Here is a 21,553-nt window from a genome sequence, read left to right on the forward strand (position 1 = left end):
CTTACCCTTAGATAGTTGAAAATGTGTATGAATTCTTCATTTTTAGCCGTTTTGCAGAGGTAATAAAGGAATATTTTGTATTTTTTCTAACTTTTGTGTGTTTTCGCAACAGAATGGCTCATATTTAAAACACTCACCCTTAGCTAGTTGAAAATGTGTATAGAATTCTTCATTTTTACCCGTTTTTCAGAGTTAATACATGAACATTTTGTATTTTTTTCAAACTTTTGTGTGTTTTCGCAATAGAATGTCCCATATTTAAAACATTTACCCTTAGCTAGTTTAAAATGTGTATGAATTCTTCATTTTTACACGTATTGCAGAGGTAATAATGGAATATTTTGTATTTTTTTTAACTTTTGTGCGTGTGTGTGTGTTAGTTTTTGTGTGCATGTATGTTTTCGTGTGCATGTGTTAGTTTCTTTTTTGTGTGTGTGGGTGTGTGTGTAAGTTTTTGTGTGTGTGTAAGTTTTTTTGTGTGTTTGTAAGTTTTTGTGTGTGTGTGTAAGTTTTTGTGAGTGTGTGTAAGTTTTTGCGTGCATGTAAGTTTTTGTGTGCATGTAAGTTTTTGCGTGTGGGCGTAAGTTTTTGCGTGTGCGTGTAAGTTTTTGTGTGTCTAAGCTTTTGTGTGTGGGTGTAAGTTTTTTGTGTTTGTGTGTGTAAGTTTGTGTGTGTGTGTGTGTGTGTGTAAGTTTTTGTGTGTGTAAGTTTTTTGTGTGTGTGTGTAAGTTTGTGTGTTTGTGTGTGTGTGTGTGTGTAAGTTTTTGTGTGTGTAAGTTTTTGCGTGTGTGTGTAAGTTTTAGTGTGAGTGAGTGTAAGTTTTGTTTGTGTGTGTGTGTGTACGTTTTTGTGAGTGTGTGAGGGTGTGAGTGTGTGAGTGAGTGAGTGTGTGTGGGAGTGTGTGTGTGTGTGTGTGTGTGTGTGTGTGTGTGTGTGTGTGTGTGTGTGTGTGTGTGTGTGTGTGTGTGTGTGTGTGTGTGTGTGTGTGTGTGTGTGTGTGTGTGTGTGTGTGTGTGTGTGTGTGTGTGTGTGTGTGTGTGTGTGTGTGTGTGTGTGTGTGTGTGTGTGTGTGTGTGTGTGTGTGTGTGTGTGTGTGTGTGTGTGTGTGTGTGTGTGTGTGTGTGTGTGTGTGTGTGTGTGTGTGTGTGTGTGTGTGTGTGTGTGTGTGTGTGTGTGTGTGTGTGTGTGTGTGTGTGTGTGTGTGTGTGTGTGTGTGTGTGTGGTGTGTGTGTGTGTGTGTGTGTGTGTGTGTGTGTGTGTGTGTGTGTGTGTGTGTGTGTGTGTGTGTGTGTGTGTGTGTGTGTGTGTGTGTGTGTGTGTGTGTGTGTGTGTGTGTGTGTGTGTGTGTGTGTGTGTGTGTGTGTGTGTGTGTGTGTGTGTGTGTGTGTGTGTGTGTGTGTGTGTGTGTGTGTGTGTGTGTGTGTGTGTGTGTGTGTGTGTGTGTGTGTGTGTGTGTGTGTGTGTGTGTGTGTGTGTGTGTGTGTGTGTGTGTGTGTGTGTGTGTGTGTGTGTGTGTGTGTGTGTGTGTGTGTGTGTGTTTGTGTGTCTTTGTGTGTTTGTTTGTGTGTCTCTGTGAGTCTGTGTGTGTGTTTTGGTTTTTGTGTGTGTTTGTGTGTTTGAGTGTTTGTGTTTGTGTTTGTTTGTGTGTGTGTGTATGTTTATTTGTGTTTTTGGGTGTGTGTGTGTGTGTTTGTTTGTTAGTTTTTGTGTGTGTGTAATTTTTGGAGTGTTTTTGTAAGTTTTTTTGTGTGTGTTTGAGTAAGTTTTGTGTGTGTGTGTGTGTAAGTTTTTGTGTGCATTTAAGTTTTTGTGTGAATGTAAGTTTTCGTTTTCATGTGTAAGTTTTTGTGTGTGTGTGTGTAAGTTTTTGTGTGTGTAAGTTTTGGGGTGTGTGTGTAAGTTTTCGTGTGTGTGTGTGTGTAAGTTTTGTGTGTGTGTGTGTGTGTTAGTTTTTGTGGGTGTGTGTGTGTGTTTTTTGTGTTGTTGTGTTAGTTTTTGTGTGTGTGTGTGTGTGTGTGTGTGTGTGTAAGTTTTTGTGTGTGTGTGTAATTTTTTGCGTGTGTGTGTATGTTTTCGTGTGTGTGTGTGTGTAATTTTTGTGTGTTTGTGGGTGTGTCTGTGTAAGTTTTTGTGTGTGTGTGTGTGAGTTTTTTTTGTGTTCATGTGTAAGTTTTTGTGTGTATGTGTTTGTGTGTGTGTGTGTATGTGTGTAAGTTTTTGTGTGTGTGTAAGTTTTGGCGTGTGTGTGTGAGTTTTAGTGTGTGTGTGTGTATGTGTGTGAGTTTTGTGTGTGTGTGTGTGTGTGTAAGTTTTTGTGTGCATGTTATTTTTTGTGTGCATGTAAGTTTTAGATTGCATGTGTAAGTTTTTGTGTGTGTGTGTGTGTGTGTGTGTAAGTTTTTGTGTGTGTGTGTGTGTAAGTTTTGGCGTGTGTGTGTGTAAGTTTTGGCGTGTGTGTGTAAGTTTTCATGTGTGTGTGTGTGTGTAAGTTTTTGAGTGTGTGTGTAAGTTTTTGTGCGTGTTTGTAAGTTTTTGTGTGTGTGTAAGTTTTTGTGTGCATGTAAGTTTTTTTGTGCATGTAAGTTTTTGAGTGTGGGTCTAAGTTTTTGTGTGTGTGTGTGTTTGTTTGTGTGTGTCTTATTTTTTGTGTGTGGAGGTTAGTTTTTTGTGTGTGTGTTCGTTTTTTTGTGTTTTTTTTTGTGTGTGTGTTTGTGTGTGTGTGTGTAAGTTTTTGTGTGTGTAAGTTTTTTTTGTGTGTGTGTGTATAAGTTTGTGTGTACATGTAAATTTTCGTGTGCATGTGTAAGTTTTTTTGTGTGTGTGTGTGTGTGTGTGTAAGTTTTTGTGTGTGTGTGTGTAAGTTTTGGCGTGTGTGTGTGTAAGTTTTCGTGTGTGTGTGTGTGTGTAAGTTTTTGTGTGTGTGTGTAAGTTTTTGTGCGTGTGTGTATGTTTTTTTGTGTGTGTAAGTTTTTGTGTGTGTGTGTGTTTTGGCGTGTGTGTGTGTGTTTTCGTGTGTGTGTGTGTGTGTGTAAGTTTTTGTGTGAATGTAAGTTTTTGTGTGCATGTAAGTTTTCGTGTGATTGTGTAAGTTTTTGTGTGTGTGTGTGTGTAAGTTTTTGTGTGTGTGTGTGTGTGTTAGTTTTGGTGTGTGTGTGTTTGTTTTTGTGTGTGTGTGTGTATGTTTTTGTGTGTGTGTGTAAGTTTTTGTGTGTGTGTGTAAGTTTTTGTGTGTGTGTAAGTTTTTGTGTGCATGTATGGGGACCGGGGGAGGGCCTTTGGGGTCCAGGGAGGGCGTTTGGGGGTCCAGGGACCATTGGGGACCGGGGGAGTGCCTTTTGGAGCCCGGTGGGCCTTTGAGGACCAGGGGAGGGCCTTTGAGGGTCTGAGGAGGGCGTTTGGGGCACAAGGAGGGCCTTTGGGGGTCCGGGGGGCAGTTGGGGGCCTGGGGGACATTTGGGGACCGTTGGAGGGCCTTTGGGACCCCGTTGGTCTTTTGGGAGCTCGATGGGCCTTTGGGGGGCCCGGGGATGGTCTTTGGGGGTCTGGGTGGGCCTTTGGGGGCGCCGGTGGCCCTTTGGGAGCTTGGGGGGCCTTTGAGGACCGGGGGCTTCCTTCGGGGTTGGGGTAGGGGGATCGGAACCCTTTGGGTTGTGGTAGAGGACCTCACAACACTGTTCAAATGAAACTTGTATATTATAACGACCACAGAGTTTCACCATTAAATTCTCTTCTAAAATCTCTTCAAAAATCATCTTTTAAAATGTCTCTAACTGTTTCTCCGAAATAGTTCCATAACCTGTCTAAAACAGTTTCGCACAAATAATCCCTAAACGTAATTCAGCGTGTTCCCTTTGTTTTTGGCATCTCTGCGCTAATGCATTTCAAATTAATAAGAAACCTGATTCCTGCGCTAAAACAATTCATCGCTAAGATATTTCTTGGAGAATTGTTACCATGGCCTTTGGCTATTAATATCCTTTGGAGTTCGACCAAAAGAGTTGTTTCCGAGGCAAAGACATTAATGACTTGGATCTATTCCTGGAGAATCGTTTCTATGCGAAAATTTTTAAAGTCTGACAGATGATGTCATTGGTTGATTGATCTGTCAAGAAAGGGGAATTAATTTGTTGTTTCTAAGGGGAATTATTGATTCATGATAGGTGAATTGAGGTCGACAGCACAGGTGTTCCAAGGTCGATGTTGTTGTTGTTGTACCCGTTAGAATTCAATGCGCATGTGCAACCTTCGTTCCGGAGTTATTACACATAAAAACATCAAATAAATCGACCTTGGAAAAAGAGGTCATTGACCGATTACGCAATCATTCTCCCTAGGGATTCCATGTCCATATATGGAGCCCTGTCAGTATTCTATGCCCATATAAGGAGCCCTGTTCGGAGTTATTATGGCCATTCTACTAATGAATACCACTAAAATGATACTAGGAGGAGGGGGGAATGTTTTATTTTAATGTCCTTGATACTTTAATCTCCCGAACGAGTGGGTTTGCTCCCTTTGATGTTGGGCCCTCGAGCTATTTACCTTGGTTTTTTAGCTCATCCTCCAGCTCTGGAGTCCATTCCAAATAATTTGCAAAATCTGAATACTCTGTTTTGTTCTTCAGAACTGTGAGAACTCCACTGAGCAAAGGAAAATTTTCAAACGGCCTAGACTCTGTGAAAGTTTGCATGTGACTGACAGGTTTCGGAACGACTATCACATCAGGAACAAAGCCTTGAATAGGTTCTTTGTGGAAAGGAGATACAGGACCTTCCTAAAAATAGAATTTTTATATTAGATATAAATTATTTAAACTAGTAATTGCACATCAACCTACAAATATGTCTAAATTTAAAAAAGCTCTGTCGCAACTGTTAAACTACATCTTTTAAACCTAGTTTTTAACTTTTACGGGGAGACTCTGAGGGTGTATTGACTGAGGCTAGTTTCTTTGCAAACAAATATTAAATAGATTTTTAACAATAGAAATAATATTTTCGAAGTAACATAGATATTCATCTCATTTTAATCAAGCTATATATTGTAACTATTATTTTACATCTTAAATTCTAAGTCTCATCTTGTTTTAGAAGAGGGGGGGGGGGGGGTTCAAGTCAGACAGAGACTTTAGATTTTTTATGACTAAAGACAGTTTTTATTAGAAAAAATAGATACAAAAGTTTTCAAAAAATTTAATTTATTATTTTGCTTCAATGTATAAGAATTCATTTAAACATAAACAAGCTAAAAATGAAATATAAAATATTACTTTAAATTAAATAAACACAATGTATTTCAAAATAAAGTAAAGAGCACCTTAAAATGAACAGAAATTATCCTGTATATTACAGGGATCGCCCCTTCCTACTTTCAAACCTCCCCCCTTCGCGTCCTTTCACAAAAGACTTATTGGTACACTACTGAAATTATTTTTGAGTGCTTTTCCAGTATCAATTGTCTTTCAAAACGTTTGAACTAAAAAATTTTATTTCACAAAACAAAATGTAGCCTACATCAATAAGCTTTCAATTCTTAAAGCGGTAATTGTATGATAAACGCGCTACCACTCAAGTTGTTCCTTCATTGTCGCATTACAGAATCGTTCTTTTTTCGTTAGTTTCTTTCAGCTTAGCGTGAGACAAGACAAAGACAAGTGACAGAAGAGATGTAAAACATATAATTTGGGCTATATATTTGCACATTGGGTGGGGAGGGGGGTAAAGTATTTGGACAGTGTGAAGTTAGAAAACAATTCTTACTACACAATATGCCAAATAATTGTACCTAACACATTAGGCATGCAGACCCACAATACTTTACCGCCACCCCTAATGTGCAAATACATTGCCCAAATTTGTTTCTAAAGTACTACTACTACTACTAACAACTCACCGCAGCACCAAGCCACCTGAGACCAACACAGCTACGCACGCTCCTCCTCCACCCAATTCTATTCAAAGCCTCACTTTTTCCACCCGCCCACGAAGTTCCCATTTCCTTTAAATCTTGCTTTAGGACGTCCTCCCAGCCCAGACGGGGACGACCTGCTTTTCGTTTAGCCCTAGACGGTTGGCCGAAAAGAACAATCTTTCTAAAGTATTATGTGTTTCTAAAGTAATATATTATTCTAAAGTATTATATTTTTATCATACTTTGGTATGTTTCATTAGGATTGAGTGTCAGAAAAACATATTAGAAAAACATTAGATAGGGCGTATATCATACAAGTACACTTAATGCATTGTTAAAATAGGCCTTGTCTTATTTCCACTGCCCTTGTCTTAAGAGCATTCATACCTCGATTGTTTAAGAAATAGGTCAAATTTTGGCATAAAGAGTGGGGGATAAAAGGGGAATAACTCCCACCACATATATATAGAAATTTCTGTTCCTTATAAGAATATAGTGTTACTCTTCAGCTTAATGTGAAAAATATGCTTATTTGTTAATACAAATAATGTAAGTACAATGCTTGTCGTATAAAATCAGAACACTGACTGCAACAATCACAAAACAAGAAAAAAAGGTAAGGCAAAAACGGGATAACAAAATAAATTAAATTAAAACAGAACAAACAAATCCACAAACATATTTGACAGCCCAACAGAAAGCAAAACTGATTTACATAAAATGTTCACCAACCAATGCTCAAATACTTGTATATAAATGGACTCTATTACTTCTAGTGGCAGGCTATCCCATTCCATTCATAACTTCAGAAACAAGTGAGTGTTTGGCAATTTCTTTTTTGGTTTAATGGCATAAATTTTATTTGATGTTGCTGGGCAATGGCTAAAACCAAAACAACAATCTGGTTGAACACCATTAGTCCCTTTAACAGTTCTACAACCGTTGCTTAGATCTCTGCAACTTCTACGAAATTGAACAAAAGAGATTTGGAACCTGACGAGTCTTTGAGAGTATGGAAGATTTGAAAGACAGGGAATTTTCTTAGTCGCCTTCCTCTGTACTTCTTCAACTTTATGTACGTCCGTAATATTATCGAAAACCCAATTGAGGAGCTATACTCTCAACAAGTTCAAACAAGAGATTTATAAAGTGTAAGGAAATTACGATTATTAAACTTATTAAAACATCTTTTCAAAGACAAAAGGAGTTATGTCAGAGACAAAATGACTGTTGTTAAAGACAATAGCCTTAGAAACATGTATATCCAACTCTAAACTAAAATAAAAATATACACCTAGATCCTTAGCTGTCACCTTTGAATATATCCATATGGAAGAAGCGGAATAAAAATGTTCAGTTGACGAAAGGTCTCCATGGTGAAGTACAATTCATTTGGATGGGTCTACAAACATAGTGCTGGGATAAAACCATTTGGTGTGGGAATTAAAGTCATTTTGGGAGAATTAAGGTCACTTTGCAAAAAAATTGCAGCACAAACAATTAGCCCAGGCAAGTAAATTTTTACATCATCAGAATATATTTTCACAGTACATTTTTTAATTGAAAATGGCAAGTTGTTATTAAAAAAAAAAAAATAGCTTGCGTCCTGGAGGGCTACCCTGAGGAACCTGACTCGAGACGTCAAGTGGGAGAAACACATTTTCAACCAAATACAACTTACAGAATTCCACTTGATAAGCTATCAGCAATAAATAAAAGAGCTCTGGGGCCTAAATTATAAAAAAGAAGTAATTTCACTAGTTACTGGGAAACAAGTATCTTATTATTTTTACCACCCCTCCACCACCATCTTTACATTAAAGTTTAACTTTTGCATAAAGATATATTGAGATAAATGCTTATTTAGTGTATTTGCTTCCCAAAATTAATTTCCGTAAGTAAACTGTCGTTTTATTAATCAGAGAAGGCTTTCATTCCCTATGCATCCATACTACACAATTCATCCTACATTCATTCATATATACATTCTTCCAAATGAAGGGAAGCCAAAGATAAATCAACGTTCATCTGAATAATTTTTCATGGAAACTTTTAAAATGTTGGCCCAAAAAGCACTTTTTTGGCGTATCTCCTTTTCCGTAAAATTCCCTGACCTAATACCTAATACTTGATAGCCCTAATACCTGATTCAAAACTATGTGATACTCTGCAACTGTTAGCAATATTGGACAGACGGGTTACGCAAATATTTTTTTTTTTTTTTTTTTTTTTTTTTTTTTTTTTTTTTTTGACTGGAAATACTTTTAGGGGTGAATGCTACATCCCGTGACAATATGCTCTCTGACGCCGGAAAGACCAGTTACAAACGCTTTCGAAGGTACATGAGCAGTAAAAATAATATATATATACACACACCATTTTGTTGGCCTGGCAAACTATAGTGTCTTTGAGTTTACCTCACTACTAAATTGTATATACATTATAATTCCTATAGAAGTTTCATTACCCCACTCTCCCCCTTTCTTTCTCCAACAATACCTGAAAGCTTAAACCCCATCCTCCAAGGTGGTCCCTAGATGTTCCAGTTATGCCCTGATCTGCATATCTGAATGGGCGTCTTTTAGTGACCTGGAAAATATAGTATATTTTCATTTACGTCTGCTCTCTCTTCAAGTCAAAATTCGGGGGCTGTTTGACCCCTCCCTCCGCCCACACTCCTTGAGTGCTCCAATTCAATCCCCCCAGCACTCCCTAGATGTTCATATAATTCAAAAACTTGAGTATGCAAGTGTCTGCGTCAGATGTCCGTGTCGTTTCAAAAGTTTACGCTCGGGAAGCTTTGGAAATCTTGACCCAGTGAACAATCTTTAAAAGTCTCCTAGCTGGTCAGATAACCATCACCAAACTTAGCCGTCTTTTCTACCAATTAAATAAAAAAACAAGTTTCTTTAACTGAATTTAAGGAGCGACAGTAAAGCTTAAACCGAACAGAAATTATTCCGTATATGAATGGTTGCCCCCTCCTAAATACCTTTCTCTTTACGCTAAAGCTTTTAACACTTTTGAAAAAGCTTCATATTCTAATTAAACGGCCCCAGTGTTTCAGTTGCCGTTCGAAAAAAAAAATAGGACAGACAGTCAAACTATAGCGTAAAGAGCAAGGTATTGAGGAGGGGACAACCCTTCATATAGCGGGATAATTTCTGTTTGTTTTGAGTTTTAATATTGCTCCTTACTTTCAGCTAAAGAAACTTGTTTTTTTTATCTTGTTTTTTGAAACTTGTTTTTTTTTTATTCCTCCCCTCACGGGAAACTCCTCCGTGGAAATCTCATCCCACGTAAAGTCCTCCCTTAGCTGTCAAATTCCTTCCAGGCAGTTCAATCCTTGCTGAAAATCCCCCCCTCGTAAAATTTCTTGCGGACGATTCTAATCAGTTTCTCGAACACTCCGGAAATACCCCCTTCTGTGGAAATTTTCTCCCGGAAATCAAAACGCACGAAAAATAGCCCCCGGATAATTTCCCCGGAACATCTTCGCATGCAAAATTGAGTTGTCAAAGAGAATATAAGACAATTAAATTGAATTTCCTATAGGAATTCTGTCAAATTCCCCTAGTGTAAGATTTCCCTTGAAGAATTCACCCGCCCGAAAATTTTCCTTCCCAAGGAAAATTCTCCCTATGAAAACCCACCCAAGTAAAAAATTCCCCGAAAAATTTCTGCATACTAATAAACAATGGAAAAAAAATTGCTACTAATAAAAATTTTGATCAGATAACTTTGGGGAATAAAAAGGGTGTGGAAGGAGGACCAGTTGCCCTCCAATCTTTTTGGTCACTCAAAAAGGACACTAGAACTTTTAATTTCCCATCGAATGACCTCTCTTTCGATCTTCTAGGTCTATTATCTCTATACGATCTCCCCTGAAAAAAAAAAAAAAAAAAAAAAAAAAAAAAAAACACGAATCCGTGATCTTTCTTCTGGCAAAAATAGCCAAATTCCACATTTTTGTATATAGGAGCTTTAAACTTACAGTAGGATTTCCTGGTATGCTAAATCTTATGGCGTGACTTTTATTAAGATTCCTTTAATTTTAGGGGGTATTTCTCCCCTATTTCAAAAATCGGGCAAATTTTCTCAGGTTCGTACTTTTTGATGGGTAAACATAAACTTGATGAATCTTATTTAGAATCAGCATAATAAACTGATTCTTCAGATGCATGAAACACACGTATGAACTATTGGCAACTTTTATATTTTAGGACCATTGCCCTCAAGTCTTTGGCGGTGGTGTCAATCTTGGAGACATGCCTATTAGACCCTTTGTTCAACTTTTGATCCAGTATCATGGGGGAACTTTTGATCCAGTATCATGGGGCGAGGAGAACGGATGCAGAAGAGGGCTTGTAAGTAAAACTGGTTACGCTCCAATCACTCTCCTAAAGTGGAAGTGAAGTGGGAAGAAAATGTTTTTTTTTCAGTCGTTTTCTGATTCTTCGTTGGATCTCGTTCTAGGCAGGATTTTTTTTTTTTTTTTTTTTTTTTTTTTTTTTTTTTTTTCTGCAATGGGGTTTCCTTAGCTCAAAGACTTAAAGATACAAGTTTTAAGCCGATCGAGACAAGAATTTTTGTTTGTCCTTTTTGTTCTGTGTATTTCACAACTGATAAAGCCATAGACAAAAAACAAAAGAAACCAATGCAATTAAAAAAATTTCCTACTTATGGACCCCCAAACATTTAAAAAAAATAAAACATTATCGTTCCTTTTTTATGAAAAAAACGTATATTTTTGCCCTCCTTTACTATGAAAATGTGTGGTGCCTTTTCGTTTTGGGCATGATGATTTGTCAATTGGTTAGAAAAACGAAATACTTTTATGCTAGATTATCCCTATTTTCTGTCACGGGATCATGAAAAAACAATAGTCTGAATTATAGGAAGGAACTCAAGAGAAAAAAAAATTGTTTAAAAAAAATAATAATTACTTTTAGAAATAAAAACAGAAATCCGCATTTTTTGTAACCACAACACAAGTACGATGTAGTTTAGTATAAAGAATTTATGAGATTGAGGAGTTCTACATTTTTGGTTCAAAATATTTTAATCGTTGGGATTTAATTTTTAATTTGAATGTTTCTTAGTTTTAGTTTTTCTTTTATTGGAAGATTTAATTATTTTCTTTTAAGATTTAATTTTAGTTAAAAAGATTTACATTTTGGCGAATATGCTTTAAAAAAAAAACTCCTCTTTTCTGCCAAAAATTCCTTTAAATTATGTAGCCAATATTAAATTCAAGCTGAAATATTTAATCTTTAGGGCATCTAGCTGTTCCGAATCTAGAAACGTTTAGAAACTTAAACGTGCCGATTTCAAGAAGAAGGGGAAAAGATTGTTATCGGGACTCATATTTAGTCTTTACAAAGATGAGAGCACGTTGCTTATGGTTCAATCTATTTGGACGAAAACTATAAGCTGTAAAACCTGCAAAATCCTTACCTACATAGGCCAACCAGTATAAAATCGTGTGAAATTATGAACGAAGTCAGAAGTAAAACATATATTTAGTGGTACATTTTGACAAAAACTCACGTTGACCTCACTTTGTATCATCACTAAATTAGACATCACTAAACCTTTTGTCAGGTGCATTGTGTATCTAAAAAAATGCAAGCAGAAGTTAACAAAAAACGATTAAGATGAAACTAAGCACCAAGAAAAAAAAACCGTTTCAGCCACTGGAAAGCTTTGCTGGTAGAAAGATAAAGCAAACTTCCGGATAATCTGGAATCTATAGATAGCAAAGTAAGCTCTTGGCTACTAGACCACTATCTACCACTGTATAAGAAGTGGAATACCTTGGTGTCTGTGTTCTTTTCTGAAGTGTTCTACGATTATTCATATTCAAAAACATTTTTCTAGAGTTTTTGTAGTAGAGTTATCTCATACACAATTAAGTCTGTATGTGTTGATATATTCGATGGCTAAAGGTCTAAGAGCAACAAAAAAATGATATCGTTTAGCAACAATTAATTAGAAGTTTAGAAAATAGCAGTAATTTTTATAATCAAGGAATAATTTTCAGACACTCTGTGTTTTTGTCAACGTAAAATGTCGGATTAAAAAAAAAAAAAAAAAAATCAGCGAACACAATATTATATGCAGTAGCAATATCTAGTATATCCGAAGAAGATTGGTTAAGATATAGCGAACTGAAGCAGACAGTTTTTTATTCAATATTGAAAATAATTGAAAAGCCTAAAACCTACTGCGTCATTGGCGCTTTACTGAAAACGAATTATATTGCAAATGTTTTCTTGTGTATTTAATATTGATGATAAATATCTAAATTACAGTAAAATTTTGAATTGATTAGCTTTCAGCAATTAACATCATTATGAATCAAATATTTAGGTTAATTTATTAGTTCTTTCCAAGATTGGTCAAGACAAATATAGTTTCACTACAAACAAAATTTGAATATTGCCCCCTTCTTAAACTGTAAAAACCTAAAGCCTTCTGCGTCATTGGTGCTTCACTGAAAACGAAATACTCGTATATTAGAAATTTATTCTTTTCCAGTTCTTACAGCATTGAAAATGAAAATAAAAATTACAGTGAAAAAAAATCTTGAAGTGATGGATCTTTCAACAATTTATATCATTGTATATCTAATATTGAATTTTATTCTTTTTATACTTTCCAAGACTGTTCAAGACTCATATAGTTTTCATTAAGGCGCCAATGACGCAGTAGGTTTTAGGCTTCTGCAGTGAGACAATACCCAAACTCTTGTTTGCAGTCATTTTTATTTGATTCAAACTTGATTTGCATATTCAATTTAAGTTTCATTCGTTTTAAGATTAATTTATTCATTTACATTAATATACATTGTATGTTTGCTCGCATTTGATTGTTTATTTAATTTCTGTTCGTCTTAAGTTTCAGTTACACTTTAATAACAAACTATTCTTTTTCGTTTTAAGCTTGATTTTCATATTCAATCTAAGCATTATTCGCTTTAAGATATATTTATTCATTTATATTATTACTTGTTGTGTATTTTTTGCTATGATTGTTTATTTAATTTCTGTTCCTTTTGGGTTTCATTTATTCTTTAATAGTAATTTCTGGTCGTTTTGAGTTTAAATTTTAACAGGCATTTGTATCTCCTAAGCTTAAGTTTAAAATGACCTTTACTTTTCTTTGAAAAACTTACTTTTCGGAAAGTTTTTTTAATTAATATAGGTAAAATAACGTAACTCTCTTATGAATTACATGTTGGTTTCATAGTTATACCCTAGAATCTATTTCCGAAATTGCGTATTTTCTTTGATTTTTCTTCAAAGAATGGTTGAACATTTGTTTTTTCATGCTAAACTATTGCTAAATCATTTAATGAAAACTCTAGAAACATGTTTTTAATATCGATAAGATTTGGTAAAATATAGTAATATTCAATATTTAGTAAAATATGGTAAAATTATACCGTTTATATACTGTAAAATAAATTTTTTTATAAATATTCAATAAAAAACTGTCTGCTTCAGTTCGCTGTATCTTAACCAATCTCCTTCGGATATACTAGATATTTATCCTGCAGATAATATTGTGTTCGCTGATTTTTTTTTTAATCCGACATTTTACGTTGACAAAAATACAGAGTATCTGAAAATTATAACTTGATTACAAAAACTACTGCTATTTTCTGAACTTCTAATTAATTGTTGCTAAGCGATATCATTTTTTTTGTTGCTCTTAGACCTTTAGCCATCGAATATATCAACACATACAGACTTAATTGTGTTCGTTTTGTTCGTTTTTGATTGCAAAAAGTTTCAAGTTTTTATGGCATGGGGGGGTTGCTTACTGTCCGATTATTCTTGACTTTAAAAAACGGATCTAGAACTTTCAATTTTAATCGAATGAGGCTTTTTTTAAAGTCTATACGATTACCTCTTTGATAAAAACCTTATATATGAAGAATAGAAAGCTTGCATAACTTGTGGACAGCGATTGACAACAATGAATGGATTGAAAAAATAGCAAGTTCAATTAACGCAATCTTGCGTTAATTAAATAAATTACATTACTTTAGACTATATTAGGGGGGCCCCCTCGCCCCTCCCCTGGATCCGCCACTGCCTTACACTCTCTGCTTCTTTCCTTGTTAGGGAGGAGATCAGATGCCTAATAGGTGTGTGTTAATAACAAAACATTCTAACTCTCATTGGGCCTTCAGGTATAAACAGAATTAGTTCAAAGGAAGGGGTGGGGAAAAAGGGCGTGGGGAGTATTTTCCCTTCGATCCATTTTGACACTTAAGAGCTGGACTAGAACTTCCAATTTCCAATCAAATGAGCCCTCTCTGAAGTTTACACAAGTAGCTCTTCCTACCTGTGGGCCCTGGGGGTTTTGTCGACGCCAAAGTTTTGTTACCTAACCTTTCAGCTATTTTAGTAATGTGGTATTTTTAATACTTGCATGGTAAACAGCTCTGAAGGGAAAATAATAAAAAACATTAAATCCATATAAGATTCATTTATTTATGTTTGCACCGGTTATCTTTATGTTTGTAAGATAGGTAATTTTAATTTCTGTTCGTTCGGGGTTTTAGGCTTCTGCAGTGAAGCGATACCCAAACTCTTGTTTGCCCGACCTCGTTTTAGGGGGACTGTTATTTTTTCCCCTTTTACGCCTTGTCTCATAGTCCAATGACCTAACAATATAAGTTATAAGTCAACAATAAATTGACTATCGACTGACTATATCTCGACTATCGGTTATAAATATAAGTTAGAAATCGACTTGGGGCCCAAGGCTCAAAATATTTTTTTTTCCTACAGAACTTTGTGATTACATGATCAATTTTCTTCAAGTTTCTTGAAGGGGTGTAGAAATTTCTCCCAGAGACAAATTTGCTCTTGATCGCTCTGCACAGAGTAGTGCTATTATACGTTTGATCAATTGCCAACAACGCCTTTTTTATTGAGCTAAGAATTGCTGCCTGTCTGAGGGTGATGCTGCTCATTCATTAAGTAGCGTTTTAATCCTGATTGAGGAGGAAAAACTATATCTAAGAACTCTATTCAGAAAGGACAAATTCATGCTGATATACATCTAGGACTAGTGTTATATATTTTAGAAAAAAACTTTAAAATAGTTGAAGAGGGTTCACAACAGAATTGGCATGCTGGTTGTCCGCCAGTTTTAATTGGAAATGTGATCTTATTCAGGACACACAACACCTTAATAATCTGATATTATGAGATTCGACATATTTGATTTCCACTTTCCAATTCTGAACAGCCTTATTGTAGCGCAATGAGTCACTTTTCGCAATTGAATCCATTTACATCAAGTCCAGATTATGCAAGCGAAACTGGGTTTTACCTGTTCTTTGACAATCAAAAAGCTTTGAAGATCCTTGTCAGCAGGAGTGCAGCTAAAGGGGGGAGGCCCCCCCCCCCAAAAAAAAAAATTGTAAGGTGTTGGAACTGTGCACCGACGCCTTGGAATTCAGCTTATGATTTTAGTTTAATGTAGGTTATGTGTCAGCATTTGTCAGCAAACTGGACTATTTGCCCTGCACATTCTTTATATCCTCCCGCAACCCAAAATCCAATCTTCGTCCTTGCTTATGAGCGGAAGGTATGGATGACTTTATAATGATCAATATTTATGGTCAAAGTATTAGAAAGTAGACATAGCTTTAAAGTATGATTTTTCAGTTGGAATGATTCCAAATTTTACTTAAGCACAAATTCTAACTGAAACTCTCCAATGTGTCTTCCATACTCCTCTACGCTAGTGAGTTCTGGAAAATGAATCAACAGCTTGAAAAGAGAGTTCCTGCATTCGAAAATATGTGCCTAAGACAAACTTTAAATATAAACTGGCAACAGAGAGTCAGTAACTCTGAAATTTGAAATAGAACCGACCAGCCTCCCATTACTGATGTTATAAGGAAGAAGAGCTGGACATACTTAGGACATGTGCTCCACATGAAATAAGGCCGCCTTTCTCCGACAGCCTACGACTGGAAGACAAAGAGAAGAAGACAGTAGAAGACGAGGTCGTCCAAAGAACACTTTACGGCGAACTTTTGACGGAGATCTGATGACAGATGAGACCTCGTTATTACCTGAATGGGAAGGTGTCACCACTGCAACATCGCTTCGGGAGGAGTGGAGAGGCTTCGTCGACGCCCTATGTGCCACTAATGGTTCCGGAGGAACTAAGGTCTAAGGTAAGGTATACTAAAAGTCACCAATTGATGCAAGTTTCTTAAAATTAGGTCATACTTTTTGGTCAATAGTTGGGAATTTTGGGGGGTTTTATGTGTGGTAGCATTCTAGTCTGAGAATTATATTGGTTAGATATATGTTAGATATTATATATGGTTATGTACATTATGGTTATATCCGCTTACGCATATATACAAAATTATTCATGTAAATATGTAGTACCTTGTTTCGTATTAGGTATAACTTATATGTACATTTACACATTTATATACACAACAGTAATTTATGTACGATTTATGCATATGTTTATATATACTATATCAATAGTCTGGAGTTTAGCCAAAATGATTTAAGAATTACCAAAATATGGTTAACGATTACCTCCTTATAGCCCTCTGATAAGGCTTGGCTAATATCCTCAAAATTAACAAACACCATGCTATCCGTAAAAAGGATTGTGCCAGTCGAAGTTTCTATTCTTTCTTCTAAAACAGCTTTGTCGCCAATGTTTATTTTGCCTTAAAAGGTGAGAGACAAATTGATGCACGATATACAAGTTGGCTACTGATTAAACAAGATTTTCTAATAAATAAAATAAATTGAGATTTTATAAGTACTTACGTTAGCAAAAAAACTATGTTTTAGATTAAAAGGAGGGATCAATAATCAAATTTTAACAGTTATATATCTTGTTGGAACCCTTGGTCTCAGTTTTCAGATAAATGTCCCTCCTAAATTCATTTCTTTTGGCCCCTTAATTATTTTCCTTCCTTAAGTAATAAATATTAATTTTCGTATTATTTTTTGACGCCATTTTTGGTCCTCTTAACTGCGTACGTGCTTAATAGACCACGAGGTAAAGAATTGCGCAGTTAGGGTGGTTGACCAGTAAATTAGTAGTCCTAGGATTGGCTGGAAAGATTCATTTACCACCCTAGTAACCCCCGCCGAGCACGCGGCTAGCGGGATGGCAGGAAGTGTCCATTTTTGAGTCAGTTCTTTTTATACCGCGTGATTGTTAATACAGTCAGATTTTTTTCTATGTACTCTTTTTAACTTTTCAGCTTAGGTGAATCTAAAAGAGTTAGTTAGAAATCTTATCGGTAAACCTTGGCTTTAAATATGGCCATATACCATCCGATCACGTTAGTATACGGAGCCGTTGGAGTAACCGCGGAAATCCCGCTAATTTGGGGCCAAAGAGGGATCTTCCCCCTCCAGTAAGTGGCATAGCAACTCTTTGCGCCATTTTTGCCTTTAAAAGTGGTGACCCCGCACGGTAAACCATCCAATGAGTGGTGGCAGCGAGTTAAGGTCCTATCAGTAAATCTGATAATAAAAGAATTCCGCGCTTTCGAAGAGACGATTAATTTGGCCTAGAAAGTAGCCTATTGTGGTGACATATAAAAATACAAAATTACGCATTTAATTAATAGAATTATGAAAGTCTATAATGGGCTTTGTGCTTTGTTAGACGAAAATAAAAAATAACAGCGTGAAATTAATGAGTCGAGTTTACAGTGGGAGAATCTCCGTCTTTAAAAATATTATAGGGTTTAAGGACGGATAAGAAAACGTTGGAAGTTGGGCTACTATTTAAGGGAATTGCAGACTTAGAGATAATCTTCAGTAACGAAGGTTATAAGAGTATTGAGGACGGCAAATTAGGAGAATTTGTCAGTTTGTGCGCATATTGGACAAGGAAGGTGGGAGGCACCTGTCCTATTGAATAATCTGCCCAGGAGGAGATTATATTTGGAATACGAGTATCCAGGAGGGATATGTGATTTGTTTTACAGGGTAGTTCCCCTGTTTGAGTTTAGTCCAGCTAATTCACTAGTGGAATATTCGCGCGGTTTTTCTAATTATTTTCTGGTCCAACCCCTGTTAATTCGTTTTTCGGAGATATAATTCACTCGCGTAAAACTGCTTGTTGTGAAAGAAGTTGTTATTCCCTAATGAAGTCTAGAAATTCCGGTTATTTGAAAATTGTTGAATCTCAGTACACGGAGCTGATAATTCACAATAGTAATTCCATACCATAAGTTCTGCGTGACAGTTTTGAGTTTACCAAGTTTCACTGATTGAATATGAGGTAAAATAATCAGAGATAAGTAGACGCGGTAAAATGAGGGGGTACGAAATAAACAAAGAAGAAATAATATATGAAAAAACAAGACGAACTCATCCCTCAGAGGCTGTGCCAAATGAAGGGGACTTGCCGGATAGAGATAAGACAGATATAGAACAAATGAATTCAGAAAAGGAATTGAAAAGAAATAATGACAAGCGAAATTTTGAAATTATGTCGGACAGAGATGAGATTAAAAGGGCGAGTGAAGCCCATAGAAAAAAAGAGAGAGAGATAGAAAAGAAAGGGAGAAAGATAAGAGACAACAAATATTAAATTTCATGAAGGAAGTGAGAATAGCCAGAGAACGAGAAGACGAAAGAGATAGACAAGAAAGAGAGAAAGAAAGAATAGCTAGAGAGAAAGAAGAAAGATATCACCAAGAGTTTAAAAGAACCATGATAGGTCTAATAGAAGCCCGCTGGGGAATTCCAGAAAGGGAGATTTTATCACAACTAACTTCTAGGCTGTCAGATAGCCATAATAATTTGTCTAAGAATCAATTGGGAGAAAACGAAAATTACCATACATTAAACACTTTTACGAGAAAATACAATACTTCGTTAACTATGGGGGGAGATGAACCGCCCATAAAACAAATGGTAAGGCTTTGCCACCCTGTTGAAAAAATGAAATACTTGATACGCGGGTTCAAAATGGCGATGATCCACAAAGAGGTGCGGAAATAAATAGAAAATATAATATTGAAAATAAGACGTGCGAAATTAATTTTTCAGGAAAATTTGCAAATAATAGAAAACTTGAGAACACTTTTAATGAATATGAGACGCGAACAAGTACAGGCCAAAATGAAACACCGATTGTACCAGAGAAAAAGGAGACAAAATTTATTGTACGCGCTTTTCCTCGGAAAATTCGAGAAATTTTAGTAGAATATGAAAAACCAAACGTCGGAGTTCAGTTCCCATTTCATGACGAAATGTTTGTTGCTGCGGTAAGAATAAAAAAGACTAAAAGAGAGAGAAAGATATTAAGCGGAACTACAATAAAGAAAGACAGTCGAAGATAGTGGACACTGGAGTCCATGTCAGATTTCATGACGATTTATTTAATGCTACTACAAAACAAAAGAAAACTAAGAGAGAGAAAAGAGATATTAAACGGAGCTACAATGAAATTATTCAGTCAAAGAGAGTGGACACTGTCCGAATTAGATATAACGGTAATATACTATTTTGTATGAATGACAGAATTGAGAAAAGTAGAGAAGAAAAGAGGAATGCAAAGAAGAGACAAAATTTGGAGATTCAGCCTGCAGTGGCGAAAAACAAAAAAATGTTGGATGGGCTGTGCCTTGAAAACATGGATAATAAGGGGGAAAAAGAGGCCAAAGACCCATGGGGAATAAAAGAAGATGGTTACAAAAGAGAGATGAATGACCTACAACGGGTTGGGGGAAAGTTGGGAGATATTGAATGTCGAGTCGGATTGAAAAAATTTGGAAATGAGTCTGAAATTAGTATTATCAATTCAAAAGATATGTCGATCCTTTATGAGGGGGAGGAATCCCTTGGGGAAGATCCCCTGCGGGAAGTTGCAAAAGATAGCCATTTTCCTCAATGCACAACCGGCGGACAAGTTGTGATCCCTTTATCGAGATTTTGCCTTTCTGATCTGGAGTCCCTGGGGGATACTCTCTGCCAGTCACTTCATAATTCACCCAAACCGTTATCCAGCAACCCTATTCATAGCTTTTATTCTTCATGGGAATCGACAAGTATTTCCGGCAAATTGTATTCAGTGGGAGATGTATCCAAATTTCATTTTAAATTAGCATCAACGTATATTCTTCAGTTAATTATCCCAGGGGAGGGATACCATAAAAAAGCGGTTCATGGTTCGAACAGATTTTTAATTCATTTTTCTGAACTCCTATCGTTCCCACAGGCCTGTGTATTTTCGGCCTTAGATTATTTGAAATTATTCCAAGGGGCAATTTACTTTTTTCTCGAGATGTGGGGTTATTTCCACAGATTGAAATTAAGAGGCTAGTGCAGCCAATTTTTCACGATGGCTGGCATCATCACATGTGCCAGAAATTGATTCTCTGCTCCTCTCAAATGTAAATTCGTGAGAGCAAGAAAATTTTTGTTTTTGATTGTGCTGTGCACAATCAATTTCTACGAGTCACGAGGACGACATCCTGCAATTATTTCTAACGGAGGAGGAAGAGAAGCTACTGAAAAACGAGGAAAACTTCATAGTACCCCACACTACTCGGCATGGCAGAAACCCTCGCACGGCAGGAGCTATAAGAAGGAAGTAACAGGAAGACCGGAGCAAGAGGAAGAAAAATTTAGTGTTTATTTTAATTTGATTTTGTGTCTGAATTTCCAGCCAATCCAACGGGGATTTGGGCCATTTATCTTAGGAGGGAGGTGTTGGAACCCTTGGTCCCAGTTTTCAGATAAATGACCCTCCCAAATTCATTTCTTTTGGCCCCTTAATTATTTTCCTTCCTTAAGTAATGAATATTAATTTTCGTATTATTTTTTGACGCCATTTTTGGTCCTCTTAACTGCGTACGTGCTTAATAGACCACGAGGTAAAGAATTGCGCAGTTAGGGCGGTTGACCAGTAAATTAGTAGTCCTAGGATTGGCTGGAAAGATTCATTTACCACCCTAGTAACCCCCGCCCTGCACGCGGCTACCTGGCAGGAAGTGTCCATTTTTGAGTCAGTTCTTTTTATACCGCGTGATTGTTAATACAGTAAGATTTTTTTCTATATACTCTTTTTAACTTTTCAGCTTAGGTGAATCTAAAAGAGTTAGTTAGAAATTTTATCGGTAAACTTTGGCTTTAAATGTGGCCATATACCATCCGATCACGTTAGTATACGGAACCGTTGGAGTAACCGCGGAAATCCCACTAATTTGGGGCCAAAGAGGGATCTTCCCCCTCCAGTAAGTGGCATAGCAACTCTTTGCGCCATTTTTGCCTTTAAAAGTGGTGACCCCGCACGGTAAACCTCCAATATATCTCATATAGCAAGCTGAACTCAAGACAGAAATAAGTTACTATAGATAAAAATAATAACATAAAATACCAGGAAACATAAAATGATATATAATAATCAACACTAAGTAAAACTACCTGTAAAACTAAGTTTAACATATAGTTAACCTTGAATAAAAATTTACCACCCATTTTAGTTTTTGAACGTTTGAAAGTTATTATCAAAAAAAATAAATCTCTTCTCTTATGTAATAAGTTTTTTTAATTGATGCTTGCAATAAAAAAGACCAGATGAACGAACTATTTTAATGACACTACTAGCTCAAAAT

General features: G+C 36.2%; 1 protein-coding gene across 1 annotated transcript in view; it reads right to left on the bottom strand.

Annotated features, from left to right (window-relative positions):
* Positions 1-21,553, bottom strand: part of LOC148939204 (uncharacterized) — a 224,124-nt gene that overhangs the window by 59,286 nt on the left and 143,285 nt on the right. The window contains exons 12-13 of the mRNA XM_089107060.1: positions 16,497-16,633; positions 4,543-4,774 (exon numbers count right to left, since the gene is read on the bottom strand). Of these exons, the coding sequence (XP_088963186.1) occupies positions 4,543-4,774; positions 16,497-16,633 (369 nt within the window). The remainder of the gene's footprint in view (positions 1-4,542; positions 4,775-16,496; positions 16,634-21,553) is intronic.

Source organism: Artemia sp. Qi Xiang Cuo, chromosome 21 (genome assembly GCF_049724085.1).
Source record: "Artemia sp. Qi Xiang Cuo chromosome 21, ASM4972408v1, whole genome shotgun sequence".
Taxonomy (NCBI): Eukaryota; Metazoa; Arthropoda; class Branchiopoda; order Anostraca; family Artemiidae; genus Artemia; species Artemia sp. Qi Xiang Cuo.